The sequence below is a fragment of the Felis catus genome, chromosome C2, assembly GCF_018350175.1.
Source record: "Felis catus isolate Fca126 chromosome C2, F.catus_Fca126_mat1.0, whole genome shotgun sequence".
NCBI lineage: Eukaryota > Metazoa > Chordata > Mammalia > Carnivora > Felidae > Felis > Felis catus.
The window spans coordinates 127,749,865-127,767,180 of NC_058376.1; the positions used below are offsets into that span (position 1 = coordinate 127,749,865).

The 17,316-nt window shown below is 52.4% G+C and overlaps 1 protein-coding gene across 2 annotated transcripts in view; it reads right to left on the reverse strand.

Moving 5' to 3' along the window:
- Positions 1 to 17,316, reverse strand: part of EPHB1 (EPH receptor B1) — a 430,079-nt gene that overhangs the window by 294,318 nt on the left and 118,445 nt on the right. The window contains exons 1-2 of one of the 2 annotated variants that reach the window (XM_006936394.5): positions 13,323 to 13,799; positions 438 to 502 (exon numbers count right to left, since the gene is read on the reverse strand). In XM_006936394.5, the coding sequence (XP_006936456.1) occupies positions 438 to 494 (57 nt within the window). In that variant the 5' untranslated portion in view covers positions 495 to 502; positions 13,323 to 13,799. Of the gene's footprint in view, positions 1 to 437; positions 503 to 13,322; positions 13,800 to 17,316 lie in introns of those variants that run through there. The other variant, XM_023260542.2, reaches the window with a different exon arrangement.

Genomic DNA, 17,316 nt, shown 5'->3' on the forward strand with positions numbered 1-17,316 from the left:
AAATGAATCAAGAACATCTCTCAAAGGCAAGCTCCAGGTGAAAGAGAGCTTCAGCCCTTCTGACTTCCAGTTCCTCGTGCCCTTGCCTCTTGGCAGCCCTGTGGGCATCACAGATCTCTGATCTACCCCAGCGCCATTGGCCTGAGTGCTCAGCTCTTGGCAGCCACTGCCCCTGTTCCCACACAGGCACAGCCCTAGTCACCTGGGAGCCAGCTTCCTGAAGGACTGTGTCAGGAGATGGTCTGCATCATCTTACCAGGGAGCAGCTCAGGCCAAAGATCTTCAGTGCTGCCTCTTTGTGGATGGGCAGAGGACACAGCCACTCACACCTACATTCCCCCCACAAAGGTCCTGCTGTAGGCAGGCTCTGTTCCCCCAGCCATCCCATAGGCCCTAGACTGCACAGCAGGATTGAAGGATGGATGGTTGACACTCACCCCTGACGCAGGATTGGCTGTCCAGCCCAGCTCTGCGGTAGCCGTTCTGGTGTCCATTAAGGTTTCTGTGGGTCAAAAGAGAAAATCTGATGAGTCAGAAGGATTTCTAGGCAGTGGCCCTTATGTTCATAAGGTTACTTATAACTGTAAATGTCTATATTAGGAGCCTTGGGCCCTCTGTGAAGCCTAAGGTTCAGAGAAGGGAAGTCTGTCAGATGCCACAGCTTACATATCCTGATGCTACATTCATTGGTCTCTCCCTGAAAGACTGAAAGCCCCCTGTGTGGGATGAAGTCATTTGTCCACCCACCACTTTATCCCCAGACACGGCTTCTTCCCACTGTACTCGTCCACAGGCTCTTCAAGGGCCATGCCAACTCAGTGGCCAATTTACTTCCTTCTTGGCCTTCCTGAGCCATGTCTTTCTGCCATCTTCCTCCCCACTGGGTTGCGTCTCTAACCTCGTCTGTCTGCACACATTTCTCCCCACCACTCTCCTCCGCCTCCCTTTCAGGCATCCAAGTTGACACCCTTGGATGATCTCCCATAAATTCCCCTGACCCCCAACCACCCTCCCAAGACTCAGCCTCCCTGCAGGCCCCTTTGACCCTGGACCCAGATACATGTCACCCCCTTCTCCAAGACTCTACAAGGGGCTCACACAAATGCACCTGTCATGTCCCTGCAGCCTGCTTCCTGTTCACCTATCCTTGTGGCCAGTAAGAGAAAGAGACACTGTGGCTCCAGCTGTGAGCTCCTGGGAGCCGCTGCAGCAGCTCCAGTGCACACACCAAGATCATCAGGCACAGAGTGACCACAGACTTACTATTTATGAGAACTGTTTTCTGGCAGATAGCAGTAAAGTGTCCGGAAAACAAGGCGCCTTTTTCTTTTTTTCTCGTCAGTCCATTATTGACTGCTGTCAGCCCCTACTTCTCAATGGAAACTACTTCCCAAAAGCCTGATCATGAGCTCCTGATCAACAAAGCCAAAATCCTCTTTGGGTGTTTTTTCAGCAGTTTTATTGAGGTAGAAATGACGTACAATAAACTGCATGTAGCTAAGGCATACAATTTGATAAGTTTTGACATATATTTACACGGGGAACCATCACCACAATCAAGATAATAAACATATCTATCATTCCAGAAGTGCCCTTGTCCCTTTGTAAACCTTCCTTCCCTCCATCCCTGCCCCACCCTATCACTGTCCCTAGGCAATGACTGATTTTCCTTTTTATAGATTAACTGGCATTCTCTAGAATTTTATGTAAATGGAATCATATAGCATATACTATTTTTTAATCTGGCTTCTTTCACTTAGCATAACTATTTTAGACTGATCATGTTGTGGGGACACCTGGGTGGCTCAGTCTGTTGAGCATCTGGCTCTTGATTTTGGGTCAGGTCATGATCTCATGGGCCGTGAGTTTGAGAACCGCATCAGGCTCTGCACTGACAGTGTGGAGCCTGCATGGGATTCTCTGTCTCCCTCTCTCTTTCTGCCCCTCCCCTGCTCTGTCTCTCTCAAAAATAAATAAGTAAAACTTTTTTTAAAAAGACTGATTATGTTGTGTACATCAGCAGTCCATCCCTTTTTATTGCCGAGTAATATTCTACTGTATGGTCACACTGAGTCTGCCTACTCATTCACCTGTTGTTTCCAGTTTGGGGCTATACATGAGAGTGTATGAGCATTCCAGTTCCTCCACATCCTCACCAACTTGCCATTGTGGGTCATTTCTAATTTGGGCCATTTTCATAAGTATGTAGCAGTAGCTCATTGTGGTTTTAATTTTCATTTCCTTAATGATGAACGACGTTAAACATCCTTTCACGTGCCTAGTTGCCATTGGCATATCTTATTTAGTGAAGTGTGTTCAATATTTTACGATTTTTTACTTTCCTATTATTGAATTTGGAGAGTTCTTTATATATTCTGGATGCAAGTCCTCTATCAGATATATGCTTTGCAAGTATTTTCTCCTACTCTGCAGTTTGTATGTTCTTTCTTTTAACAGTGTGTTTCAAAAAGCAGAAGTTGTAAATTTTCATGAAATCCAGCTTATCAATGTTTTATTTTATGGTTGGGTGTCATACTGAGAAATCTTTGCCTAACCCAAGGTCACAAAGATTTTTTTTCTCCTACCTGGGTATGTGATCTACTTGGAGTTAATTTTTGCATAAGGTGCAAGGTGAATCAAACGTACAACTGTTTTTGTCATGTGGATGTCCAGTAGTTGCAGAGGGGCACCTTTTTAAATTCACACCATGGTGCTGGTCAGGCTGGTGGAAGTGTCTCATCCACCTGGATTTCCCAGGACATGTATCAGAGGAATAGGCCCAGTGCATTAGGTGCTCAACCAACAGAGGAGGGGGAAATAAACATCAGCTGTTTTGGCTTCCCCCTCCTCGGTTTCCTTTTTTTCCTGAACGCTCCTATGCCCCATGTGAACAGCCATTCTGTGGTCACTGCTTTAGGCAGGAGATGGGAGATATGAATGCAGAATGTGCAGTTACAAAATGGCGGGCCCCTCAAGAAACAGAAGGACTCCTGGCATAAGCCAAAGGTTTGGGAAGCAATCCCCCTATGGGCAGGTGGGAGGAATGAAAATCGAAGTGATAAGTGAGGGGTAGTGTTGGTTGAGAAAACGGGTTCCCTATGCTCTTGTCTCCTGGTATCCAATCCCAGAGAAGGGATGGTAGGAGTCTGTGGAGGGGACAGGGCCTTGGACATGCAGCATTCATTCCAGTGTGGGATGCAGCAATGAGTGACCCACCAGGCTGACATGGCATGGACAGAGCAGAGGGAGCCTTAGGTCCCATCAGGACTAATGAAGGGGACCCAGAACGACCCAGTGGTGACCTGCATGGACTATAGGCAAGGGTCACATGGGGTGTGGGGTGTCTCGATGGGTGCCAGTGTGGACAGGAGCTAACAGAGGCATTGAGGCAGCTTCCTCCACAACTTGGCACCATACAGCCTACGTGTAACCTAAATTACATTTCTGCCACCCCAGGAGAATGGGGGCTCAAACAGCAAATCAAGGGGATAAAGTAAATAAAGCTGTATTTTCTCGCCCGGCCAAGCTTGGGTTTGCGTTGAGAGTCATACCGTGCATATCTGAAGGAAGGCAAGCACTGGAAGAGACTTCTTAAGTTTGTTTTTTCCTCCAATTCTTCTGACAGCTGGGGAGGCCGGTCCCTTCCAGAAGCAACCCTCCCTCTCCCCCTCATCTCCACTTCACAGCACTAATAATGATCATGACACACCAAATTTACATAACACACTTCTCAGAAGGCACTCCATGAGGCTCTGGAGAAATTCATCTCTATGATTCCAATGGCTCTGCCAGGTGGCCCTGAACAGGGGCCAGTGAACCCATTTGACAGAATTGGAGACCATGGCACATAAAGGTGCAGTACTTTCTGCAAGGCCACACAGCCTCCCACCCTGACGCTATAGCTTCAAACCTCAGGGTGCTCCCTACCAGGCTGATCTGGGCTTCCAGGGGCTCTACTGTGGCTCTGGGGTAAGGGTGGGGGCCTTGCTCATAAACCCAAGAAGCCACAACAGCCCCCAGAATCATGCATCACCCAGCCTTAACTTCAGGATCGAGGTGAAGTAGTGATGGACAGGCAGAGGATGCAGGCAGCAAGGGAAACCGAGTCCAGAATCAAAAATAAGAATTAGCCTCATTCCTAAAGCTTCCAAGGACTAGTGTGTTCTGTTAGTCCCATTAATATAATCTAAGACTTCATTTTATTCATAGTCGCCTGCTCAAGGGCTATAATTGAAACTATTTCTAAATAATGTTTTCCATCCACCGTACTGGACAGAAGTTGCAGCAAGAGGAATCCATTTCCCTGCATCCTGCCCGCCGTGGAGACAGAAGACCACAAAACCATAAACCATCCACTCGATATGATTAAGGGCAGTTTCTTTTCTGGCACAGAGCGCTCCTGATTATGGCATTACATTCTGGTGGGGGCTGAATAAAAGTGATTTGAGGAGGTTTACATCTCCCTGGAGAGGAAAAGAGCACTCATTTGCATTTATAAAGCATATTGAGAGCTCTGGCAGAAAGTTATGGTGGAAGCACAATTAAATATTTACCATCACTTCTGCTCTCAAACAGTGGCGTGGGGACCAACCAGCTGGAGGTGCATGTGTTGCTGTCAGATCTGATGCCTACAGGGGATGCAACTCTGGAACTCACACCCACCGCCTGGCCTCTGCCCTCTGGGAGCGTGTCCTCACTGCCCACGGCAGGGAGGAATGCTGGAGAGGGGAAGAGGCGGTGATGCTGTAGGCGGACTGAGTCGGGATCCCACCTCCACGACTCACTCTCTGTCCCATTCTCTCCCTCCTTTCTCTTTCTTTCCCTCCCTCTCCCCCACATCCCTCACTCCGTCATCACTCCCTCCTTCCTTCTTCATCTGCAGAATGGGGCTAGAGTTTTCCAATACACAGGACTGGGGGGCGGGGAGTGGGGAGGTAGGGGGAGATAAAGCACTGCAAATCATATGCTGTTGTTATTATTGCCACTTAATCACTCCAAGCTGCAGTTTCCTTCGCTAGGCAAAAACCCTAAAGGTGCTATCTGTAAGACACCTATAAGAGATCTGTAAGACTTAACGATATTAAATATCTAATAATATCTTGTCTACCTTCTTCCTTGCATTATTGTAAAGACCAAGGAGGAACACGTTGAGGATACAGCAGCAAATCAAGAGAGGTGGGTGCCCTGGAAAGACTCGTGATCTAGTCCAGGGACGGACAAGAAGCAAAAAATTACACTTGGCATCCTATTCTGGCCGAGGCCATGAGAAGGAGACAGAAATTCAAGGGAATGGATGGGGTTCTTCTGCACATGGGGAATGAGTGGGCCCATCCCAACAGGGAGAATGAGAGACTCACACTGCGTGGAGGCAAAAGGAAATGCTGTGGTCTCCTGGACAGTGGTGAGTGGTGGTGGGGAGGGGAGGATGGAGAGCTCCACCTGGCCCTTGGGACAGAGATGATGGAGTGACTCCCCAGGGGCAACAAGGGCAGCGGCAGAAACAGGTGGATGGGAACCAAGTGGGAGCCACCCCAAACATACAAGAGGGTGAGGAAGACTGAGCAAGAGGAGAGGGGAGGCCATGAGGGGAGACAGAAGGGGGCCTCTGGCAAGAGCTGGCTGGACTGGCAAGAACCCGAGAACCCAGGCACATGAGAAGCCTGGCAGAGAGACCCCAGTTTCCCAAGGAACAATCTCCTTGAAGTGGCTTCGATACAGAAAGCCTCAGGGTGCCCCCTCCAACTGTGGGGGCCAGTGCCCAGAGGTCCGGGTGAAGGGCCAGGTCAGAACCCCCTGCAAGGAGGAAGAGGCGGCTGCTGCCTGGCTCTGCAGGCGGCTCCCGTCTCTGTCTGGATTGGCACCTCGGGATGTATTGACATTTGGGATGAATTAGATACCCATCATGATGAAAGAGAGATAAATAAACCCTCTCCTTACAGCTCTGCCATTCTTTTTGGAGAGACATTAATCAGACATTCAGCTGAAAATATTTACAACGTCCTTCCGTGGTGGTAACAATATACGACAACATATACAGATGGAATCGGGGTTTCCAGGCCGTCTCGGAGCAGTGCCTTGTGTGCATCCGATAAGGCGAGTCTGTGGACCTTCCAAGCAGAGGAGGGCCAGCACAACCATGCAGTCATTGCCCTGGGCTGCCCTCCGGGGCCCACAGAACTGCTGAAGCTAGAAGCCACAGCAAGTGTAGCCGCAAGAAGCAAGCTGTTATTATATCAATGCACTGAGTCGAGGGGCAGCTCACTGCAGCCCCAACTCCCTCCCTGAGCCTTCACGAGGGCTCAGGATGGTTGGAAGAGGTCTGAAACAGGGTGGTATGAAGGGACTCCAGTTTCCTTTCAGCAAACGCTGTCTGAGCCACTCCCGCAGGCAGAATGAGCTTTGTTCAGGCGTTAGAGACAGAACAGGGGACAGACAGACATCCCACCCCTCAGGGAGCTTGCAGGCAAGTAGGAAAACAGAAATTAATCAAATAACCATGCGGGTAAATCTGCATTTACAGCTTCTGAATGGCAGGAAAGGGGAATCCCAAGGAGAGTTGTGAGCAGTGAATAAAATGACAGGGGTACTGGAGCCTGGCACACAGCTGGCACTTCCTCCTTCCTTCCCCATCCCCTAGCTGATGAAAGCACAGGGATCACCACCCCATATACTTACACCTACACACACACACACACACACACACACACACACACACACACACCTGCCCTAAGACTGAGTTCATACTGGCAGGAATAGTCTGTGTATCACACAGTCACCCCCACTCCCACATCTTGAGTGTGAAGGGACCAGAATGTGCCAGGCACCTCTGACCACAGCGAGGCCCTCTGCCTTTCTGGGGAGGCCCGTGCTACCCTCCAGACCTGGACTCAGCAAGTAGTCTGAGAACCCCCTGGAGCTCACACCCCCCAGCCACCACCTCAGGCTCCTGTGGTGCTCCCACCCTGGCCCTGCTCCGTCCATCACAGCAGCCTGCCAAGGACTCAGCCTGGCCTCCCTGCAGAGTCCTTTGTAGCTCTTTTCCCCGACCTTCCTCAGGGCTGTGTCCTGCCTCCACGTGCTGTGCTCACCAGGCAAGCCAGCCTGTTGTCACAGAATTTCTGAACGATGCCCCCCTGGCTCCCCTCCCAATCCTCAGTCTTTGAGACAGGGTCCCGGAACCAACAGAGTCTAACCCCCAGCTTCACACCACAACCATACCTCCTGCTGCCAATTCAGGCCAGCCTCCCTGTAATCTCATCCCTACGCCTCTGGCCTCAGACTCGGCCTCAAGCTGCTTCCTTGGACCAGGGGAGAGAGAGGCTTTGCCGGCTCTGGGTTTGGGGTAAAGTGGTTGAGTATGAACTGTTGAGGACACCAACCAGCCTCAAGGGCCCACATTCTGGCACAACCGGCCCGGGCTCTGCACAGATACAAAAGGTTAGTTAAAGCAAGAAAGCATTCTAAGGAAGACTTTCACATCCCATCCCATGTGTCCAGCCCATGTAAATCTCTCCATGTCTCCTCTTGTGCACACGGTTCCTGCCCAAACTTTCCTGCCACCCTTCCCTGGAGCCCAGGAGAGAAGCCTCAGAGGCATTTAGCTTCAATTCCCTGTTCCCCCCGAGGCTCATCAGATCATTCGCCACACCACGGGGACTCTTTCTCTTCAGCACCTTCTGCAGCACTGATCTGTACACCTCTTTCATTCTCGGCAACCTCTCTGATCCGGGGCTTCGCCCCTGAACACTGGGACCACAGCAACCGCCTCCTCAACGACGTCTCAGCAGAAGCTCCCATCCCAGCCATCTGGTGCCAATGTAAATGGTTTGGAAGCAATATGGCCACACTAAGCAAAACGCTCAGTCAACTCTGGAGTCCTGGGTTACCAACTGACAAGCAAAGCAAATCTCTTCTGAGTGTCAAAGCCTGATCTTCACAGGTAGAGGCATTCCCACCTGCATCCATGAGCCAGCCAGCCCAGGCCGAGAGAGGCTCTGCACATCATTAATGATACCCATTGGACTAACACTTCTTTATTCTCTTTGCCAAGTGTAAAATGCTAGGTAAGAGAACTATGATTAGAGAAGTCTCTACTGTTGGATGTGTCGTAGTGGCCAGTGGGGACGAGAGACAAGACCGAGTACACAGATGAGCTGGTCCTACCCATCTGCTGACTGATGGACTGAATGAGTCAGAACAGGCATTTAAATGATAAATACAGGGGCGCCTGGGTGGCGCAGTCGGTTAAGCGTCCGACTTCAGCCAGGTCATGATCTCGCGGTCCGTGAGTTCGAGCCCCGCATCGGGCTCTGGGCTGATGGCTCAGAGCCTGGAGCCTGTTTCCGATTCTGTGTCTCCCTTTCTCTCTGCCCCTCCCCCGTTCATGCTCTGTCTCTCTCTGTCCCAAAAAATAAACGTTGAAAAAAAAAATTTTTTTTTTAAAAAATAAATGATAAATACAAACTGTGAAATTTGCTCTTTTAAGGAATGCACAGATCAGGGCAGTACCCCCACCCCACCCCCAACCGGCAACACACACCTTTCTCTTTCTGTTCCAAGGTGCAGTCAATTACCGCAAACAGAAGGAAGGTGGGGCACAGCACAGCAGTGTGCCTCAAGGAGTTGGGACAGGTCTCCATCTGTGCTTGGTCCACACAGGGCACAGCCCGAGAACAAGCATGAGGCCCAGAGCCCCGCTTCTGATCTCCCTCCCTCCAAGGGCACTGCCGAGGCTCACAGGGCAACAGACCAGAGCATGGGGACAGGACATGAGCTGTTCAGTTGTGGAGCCGGATCGGGCTGGAGATAAGCCTCACATGGGCTGCCCTCTCTGCCCAGCCTGGCCTCAGACTTGGTATATGGCTCGAGAGAATTTCCTCTCTTCTCTGGCCTCAGAGGGTCGCTTCTGGCTCCTAATTCTTGGAGTGGTCTCTAAGAAACATGGCCAAACACCAAAGGGAAACTCTGCCTCCTGAATCCCCAGGTGTGGCTTGGTCCTCTGGTGACTTAGCCGTGCATACACTTGTACCTCGCAAATGCTTTTTGCTAATAAAACACGGAAATTGCTTTAGGAGACATATTCGTTTCCTAGGGCTGCAACAAAGTACCACAACCCGGGTGGCCTGAAACAGACTTGTATTATCTCAGTTCTGGAAGCGCAACGTCCAAAATCAGGGAGTCATGAGGGCCATGCCCCCTCTGTAACCTGTAGGGGAGAATCCTTCCTAGCTTCTGGCGGTATCCTGGCAAACTTTGGTGCTCCCTGGCTTGCAGCTGCATCATATGTCTGTTTTTGCGGCGCATACTGTTCCCCGTGTGTCTCTGTCTTCATGTGACTCTCTCACAAGGACACCAGTCATGTTAGATTAGGGGCCCATCCCACTTCGACATGACTTCATCTTAACCAACTATATCCACAATAACCCTATTTCCAAATAACATCACAATGTGAGAGTGCTGGACATTAGGACTTCCACACACCTTTCTTTTGGCAGAGGGGAGGGGCACAGTGCAATATGTAACAGAAGGGTAAGATGCCAGGAAATAAAGCTGTAAGCTTTCCTCTAACAAATACTCAGGTCCCGCATGGGAAGCTTGGCAAATACAGACACAGACAAGGCCGGTGTCCCCTTCAGACATCCTTTCTAACAGGTAAGAGACAGTCTTCATTTGCTCTCCTCCAGATCCACTGGCCACCCTTCTCCTTCTCATTCCATCCCAGAAGGCAGACCTTTAGAGACCTGTATAGGGGCATCAGCTGGGCCCCTCAACACAGGAGCCAGGAGGGTGTGGGGAGTGCAGGGCTAAGGCACATCCCTGGCTCCTCTCTGCAGAGCGTGCAGAGGCTGGCGGCCCTTTCCTACAGCCTGGGTCTGCTAACAGGGCCCCCACCTTGCCTTCAGGCCACGGGTGGGAAAGGTGCCCCATTGCTACTGGTCTCTAAGTGCTCTGCCATCCTTGGTGCTGTGCTTCCCCCATGCAAACCCTGGTAAACAGCCGCTTCATTCATCTCCCCTCTGCCACCTCTCTGGGCCCCCATGTGTTCCGGCCAGGCCCCTGACGATCCTCAGGGCTCACATCAGTAACCCAGGATAGGCAGCACCGCGTCTCCTGTACCTCTCCCGCCAGGTCCTGCAGCCAGGCACATGGGAGGCAGCCACCTGCAGAGTGGCAGAGTCCTGGTCACATGGGACTGGAATCAGACACACTTGGGTGTGAGTCCCAGCTCCAGCGCTATCCAGTTGTCTGACCTTGAGCAAGGTGCTCAGGCCCCTGCGGCTCATGCTCAGCCATCCACTAAATGAAGATAAGAGCACCCACACTGCATACAAGGTATTTGTGTGGAGCCAATGAGATAGTATTCATACCCGGCACTTCTCCCAGCCACTGACAAGCTGCTGTTGACCCTCAAACAGCAGTTGTTGTTATGTCCCAAGTTTGGTCCTGGTGTGGAGCAGAGTCTCTCACGGCACAAGGTCCTCAGCTACACCCATTGGGACTGGGCCGGATGCCTGTCTCCCACCCAAAGGCCCTTTTGAAGGATGGGCTTTGGCTCCACCCGGCCCTGGTGGCCTCCTCTGATGGAGGTGCCACACTAGCTTCTCCTCAGCCACCCCTGCCCAGTCACAGACAGGCCACTCAGTGCAGCCTCATTCTTCCTACACACACTGTGAATGAGGGATCTGGGGTGGGGCAGGAGCCCGGGCAAGAGCTCACTAAATGACTGTCTGGCCGGCTCCTCCTGAGGAACAGCTGGACCCTGTGTGGCCCGACAGGTCTGAAGCAATGGGGAAGGCCAACAAGAAGAAGCCCAAATAGCCGAGTGGTTCCCCACCCACCCCACCCCCAGACACACACTGAGGCCCAGGAAGCAGCACTGGGCTTTCCTGGGTCCAGTGTTCCCTTCAGTGCCCTGGAACTGGGGCAGAGCATGTGAGGCTGGTAGTCAAGGCACTCATCACTGGCTCTGCTCTGCATGAAAGGGCCACACCCCAATCGCAGTGCTCCCCATATTGCCGTCCTCTGCACCCTGCTCCCCTCCCCGTGACAGTGCCAGGCAGTGGGCTCCTCTCCCATCTACTATCTCATGAGCCACCAGAGAGGGTTCTCTCTGGGAAGGCCACCAAGAACTTAGGACAAGAGTCTCTCTCTCCTTGCATCCACAGCCCTTGGGAAGGGGGTCAGCAAGCAGCTCCACGACCCTTGGAGGTTTCCCAAAGGGGCGAAGTTCGGGTAGTTCTTCAGAACAAAGGCAGGGTGACAACAGTGTCTGTCCCATTACCCTCCCAGACAACACGCCGCTAGTCTTCCTGAGGTTTCGGGTCTGCTGGGCTCACTCTTTACAGTGTCAACAGTATTCTTGTCTAACTGGAGAGGAAGCTCAGTGCTGGGCCCTGCCTGCAGGAGACTGCTGTCATGAAGGTCTGGCTACCAGGACCCTCCATGCACCCCTACACCACCCCCATGCCCCTGCACAGCCTGCACTCATTCTGTGCTCCCAGGCCCCCCTCACCTTGGCCTCCCCACCCTGAGCATAGCTTCTTGTCTCCACATGGCTCACAGATGGATGGGGGCCCCAGGCATGTTCTCCAACATAGGAGGAGCCCTGCACATGTGAGACTAACGCAGGAACAAGGAAACACAGAGACCGGAAGCGTTCCATTTGGGGTACAAAAATCCCAGTCTTTCTTTTGCCAAATTCCTTCTTCTGCCTTCTTTTCCTTCTGTCTCAGTTCCCATCCCCATTCTGATATCAGTATCCCCTCATCCTTTAAGATGGCCAGACACCCCTTCAGATCCACATGTGCCCTTCTTGTGCCTGAAAATATGCCACAGCCAGAGAACCAAGAAGAGAACTGGGGGTCACCACCCCTGGTCAGGAATCTCCAGGCATCTCTGGCATCAAACATTATGGGCCCAAGCCAAACCAGCCAGATCAGGCGAGTGGGAAAAGGCAAAGCAGACTTCTGAGGTTGCCTCCGGCCCAGGCATGACTGCGGACTGCCCTGCCTACTGCCGGGCCATCAGGTGTCCTGGGACCTTTAACCAACCTAGGGCCAATCTGGCTCTCAGGCCCTCACCTCTGCCTAACCCAGATTCCTCCCTGACAACACAGGGCACACCTTTCTGCCCAATCCAGCAGCAGCAAAGACAGAGAGAGAGACGCAAGGCACCAGGAGAGAAAAGGAAACCACACAGGGATGCGGTGGTCTGAGGACATCATTTAAATCAACACCCCCCACTGATGGTGCAGGCCTGGCCAGGAGCCCAGTGCTGCTCAGTGCTTCACCTCTTTGCGTTTTTGTGAGGGATGTCAAAGAACTACTAAAATCGAGGAGCCTGGCACTTTCCATTCTTCCATCACCATGGGTTCTGATAGAGATGAAATCTGCCCCAGCCACTTGGACATACCCATGAGTTGGCACCAGTGGCACAAACAAGAAAGAGCTGTGCAGAATAAGCCTGCTGCCTCCTGTCTATCGTGGGCACAGGAAAGAGGGCCTCTCCCTTCTTGGGGGTACAGGCCCCCAGAGGCATCAATCACCCTGGAGAAGAGCAGGGAGGAAAGCCCACATGCCCATGCAAAATTACTCTATGCAGTCTTAACGAAGGCCAGCGATGGATGACGGCCCGAGCTCGTTAATCAGAAGGAACACGCTGCCGTCTGCTTCCCCTTCCAGGCCCTCCTGTGCCCTCATCTGGATTGATCTGTGGCACAGTATGTCTCTGAAGTTGCTGGCACTGGGAACGGACTCTGAAGTACACTGAGAGCAGTCAGAGAAAACCAGGTGCCCCCAGGGGGGAGGGCTTAGGGGACGTGCCAGGGGAGGGGCCACCAGTCAGAAAAGGAGGGTGTGGGGCTGGCCAGGCAGGCTCTCATGTTCTCCTGGACACACCCTGGACCAGACTGGGGGTGCTGAGTCTCCAGGAGCCACCAGAACACCCTTAGGGCTGTTCCAAAGCACACCTGCCACCAGGTGCTAACACTTTTTGCCGATATCCTCATCCAGGTGTCCTGTGCTGGGGCTGCTGTGCCTCATGCCACCGCTCTCTCTGCACGTGGCCTCATGCCTCCTCATTGCCCACCCCACTCCTACACAGAGGCCTCCCCCTCCCTCTCCAGAGAGCCAGCCTGGCCTAATGCAGCCCCCAGACCCACCACCCAGGTCCCCCTGATTGAATCTATCCTCATCACACCCTAACTGTTCACCCCCCAAACTCCTCCAGCCATGGCCCCTCTCACCCCCTTCAGGAAGCCTGCCTGACCACCCAGCCTTTACGTTCCTCCTGCCCCTGAAGATATAGCCCACCCCCACTAGCACCTCAGCTTTGTAGGGTCTGTGTTCCATGTCATCTCTGCAGTTTCCTGGCCAGTGTCCTGCGAGCTCCATGACAGCAGGACCAAGTGACATCACTTTCCTCCACAGGTACCTTGCAGATCACCCAGCAGTGGCAATGCACAGCCATTGGAGAGCTGACCCACGGGCCCAGCTGTGTGAATCAGGCCTGGGTTCAAAGGCTGTAGGTGGCAAGGCACAGAGGCCCGATCATCTTCCTTCAGAAGGCCTCCCTTAAGACTCCAGCCACCAAGTCCACGCCACCCTCACCTTGGTACAGAGCCACCACTCAGTGCAGGGCTCAATCGCTGTCTGCTTTCATCATTTTACCTTGTCCGGAAGGACTGATTCTGAGCTCCTTGCAAGGTGCTGTCCGTCTAGGTCTAACCCTGTCCTGTTGCATCACATGACCACTGTTAACACATAGAGGGTCAAAGGGAGGCAAGCAGTGATGGAAGCAATGGACAACCAAGAGCTGACCCCAGGAGGGGCGTGCCAGGGAATGGCTCAATCTTAGCTGTGAGATCACAGTTCTGGCCTCTCTGAGCCGTGTGGTTGGCGGGGGAGGGGGAGGTGTCAATGGGGTGATGCCCAAGGCCTCTCCAGCACCACCCCCTTGAACTCCACGAATGTCTCCTGCCCCCAGGAATGGATCTCTTGCCACTCTATTCTCCTTATCAGGGAGAGCCTGTCCAGCCCTGCTTGTCACTAATGCCCCTAAGGCCTCTCTCTCACCGCCAAGGTGTCTGGAGAGGGCCCTGGGAAGACTTCTATTTGTTTCCCAATCAATAGCATTGACTGGCTCCTGACATCCAGCATTTCCTGAGATCCCAAATGGTTTCAATGCCACAAATGTTCTCCCTAAGCCTTGAAAAACTCCTGCAGTGCATGCTTTTGTGCAGAAACGTCTCCAGAGGGATTTGAAGCTCCAGGCAAAGTTCCCTTGTTGGCCTGCAAAGCTTCCTGCTGGGTTTTCACAACTGGAGGCAAGCTAGACTGGTGGCCGCAGGGTCCAGCTCCAGCTCTGGTTACGAGCACCTGATCTGCCCTCTGCAGTAGGAAGGGAGGGCAGGGGGAAGTCTGATGCCTGAAACCTCCCAGGGCAGAAGCTGTCACACTCCCACAGCTACCAGGGCTTTGGAACTGGATAAATTCAGCATCACAACCTGGATGTCCCAGGCTTAGGAGAGCACTCTCAATTACAGAGGAGACCTGGGGTCTAGGCCTGGCTCTGCCATCAGCATGTGCTATGAGCCTGGATCTCTCTCTCTCTGCCCAGTCCCCCAGGTAGACAGTGGATAAGGTGGATGATCACTCTAGGCCTTTCTGGGCTGAGGCTCTTGCCTGGAAGTCACCTCCTCTTCCATGCTGGAAGCTCAAGGCGAGGTTCATTCATCAACTTGGCCTTGCATTTCCCTTCTAGGTTGGGGGAGAGGTTTCCTTGAGAGGGTTGTGCCTCCATCTCTCTCTCTCTCTCTCTCTCTCTCTCTCAGTTTTCTGGCCTAAAGAACAGGCTTCGGGAAAAACGACACCTGCAGTTCTTTTCCTTCTGAACTGAGAAAAGATCAAGTCCAGTGGCTTCAGGATCTGGAGTTCTGTTCCATGTTTTCCGGCTCAGACACAATGACTTGCCCAGATTTCCTCTGCCCATTCACAATTTCCTATCCAGATACATTGGGGATTGGGTCCCAAATCTGGGCATCACTCTCAATTCAGAACCTCTCTGGGTTTAAAAGCTCCAGAAGTTTGGTATGTTCCTCCATCCTAAGCTCAAGCCTCTGATACAGCACCCTCACCAGTTGACCATTCAGTGTCAGTTTACATACCACCCAAGACGAGTCACTCACTACCTTTCCAAGCTGGCCGTTTTCTTGTCAGATTGGTCTAACTGTCAGAAGGCTGGCTCCTTGGGATTTCCTTTCTTTGGCCCTTGTTGTGACCATGAAAGCCCCTCCCCCCCAAACCAGCTGCTTCCCTTTCTCCACATCAGCCCTTAAGATTATGAGGGGACAGGACCTTCTGAATAGTCTCTTTCCCCCTCACTCTGGTTCCCTCAGCTCTTCTGTCAGCCCCACCACCTCACTGGCACTGTCCTAATGGGACAGCACCCACCACTGAGCTTGAATGCTTTACATGGTCACAGAGGAGCAGCACAGAGGAGGGAAGGGGGCTGTCACCTCCCTGGTGGGCACATCCTACCTCTCATCTCCCTTATGAATCCCACTGAGCATGCCAGGGTCTCCCTAGGAGAAATGTGGCTCCTTAAAGCTCTGAATCCTTCCCCAGGAACACAAGGACCTGACGAGTGGCCCCCTCTTCTGCGTGTGGGTGCTCTTCCTCCTTGCGCTCCCCCCTCCCCCTGGCCCTCTTCCCCCCTTCCCCTCCCTCACCTCTCCTGCCTTCTCCCTCCTTGTTCCCACTCTCCCCTCTCCCTCCTTGTGCCATTGTTGCTGCTTAATAGGGTGTTTCTGGGATGAATAGTGTTTTCAGCCCTAGCTGGGAATACATCCGGCCTTTCCCAGCCCCGCCCTGTCCTCATGGGCACTGGTGGAGTTCTGTGGAGAGCTAGCCCAGACAATGGGCCAGCAGATTCACTTGAGAACTCACAAAAGCCCCACTTCCCTCCGTGCAGTGCAGAGTGACAGGCACAGGGAACAGATCCCCTTCCCTGCATGCAGCCCACGTGGGTTACTGTGAAGGCATGGGGGCCCTGTGCAGCAAGGCTGGAGCCCTAGGTCCTCGACCTGGGAAAGCCAGTGACAAGGGCCAGCCTCTCTCTAGTCAGAGCTCCCAGAGGCTGGGCAAGCCCTCCCCACCCCCCGCCCCATGCATTCATTGGGAATATGAGCACCTCCATGCCTGACACGTGGAAGCATCTTGGTGTATTCGCAGAAGGCCCCACATCCTGTGTTTAGAATAGGAGGGGCGAAGGCTTGCAAAGGGAAGATGGGATACACAGCTCAGGGCACTACGGGATGGGGGCAGAAATGTGCCCAGGATGTGGGTAAGAGCACTGGGGGCCCATTCAGGTTTGGGTGAATGGGCCAGTGACCGAATCAGCGGGGGAACAAGACACTAGCGAGGCCGTCAGCCTACAGTCTTCTCAGGGGAGGAGGCTTATCTGCAATGTATTGGTCCCTAACTCTGTACCAGGAGACCGTGAATTTAAAGGCAGCAACGTGTTGGAGGCCTGGAGAGGGAACGCCAAGTTCTGGAATGCGGGTGGGGAGAGTGCATAGGCGGTAAGCAGGGACATGAATGGTTATTCTTCAGCCTCCCAAGGACAGTCAAGTGGTAATATCTAAATGTGGCCATGTTCCAAGACTTCTATTAATTTTTAAATTGAGTAATGCCATCAAGTGTACACTCTTTCTGGTAAGGTGTCAATTCTCTTTGCATCCTCCTGATTTCCATCACCAGTACTACAGGCTGGCTTTCTTGGACAGGAGGGGGGTCACCATTTCCCCACATCATAAGAACTGCCCTAACGTATGATGTGATGACAACTGGCAAACAGCAAACTGTGTCCCTCCTGGAAGCTCCCTTGGTGCTTCACATCTTGGGTTCACATCGCAGCAAAATGACATGGAGCTTTACTCTACAACAGCCAAAATTCAGTGTTAAGGCTAGAAATGGCCAGAGACAGTTGAGCTGTGTTTTATGTTTCACCATGTTCCTTAGGTACACCTGCCCTTCCTTTTAAAAAAATGATGCAAAGCTTTACTTACCAGCAGAGGAAAATACACACCTGCCTTATTTAGAGGATCCCTACCTAGCCAGTTATGATGCAGCTAACAGAGCACTGGAGGTGAAGTCAGAAGACATGGGTTCCAATCCAGCTAAATAATAGCAGTGTGACCTTGGGCAACCTACACAACCTCTCTGGGCCCCAGATTTCTCACCAGTAATATGGGTAAAATATACCTGTTTCTCAAGGTAATATGAAGGTCTAATGATGCTATTGTAAAGTGTTTTTTAT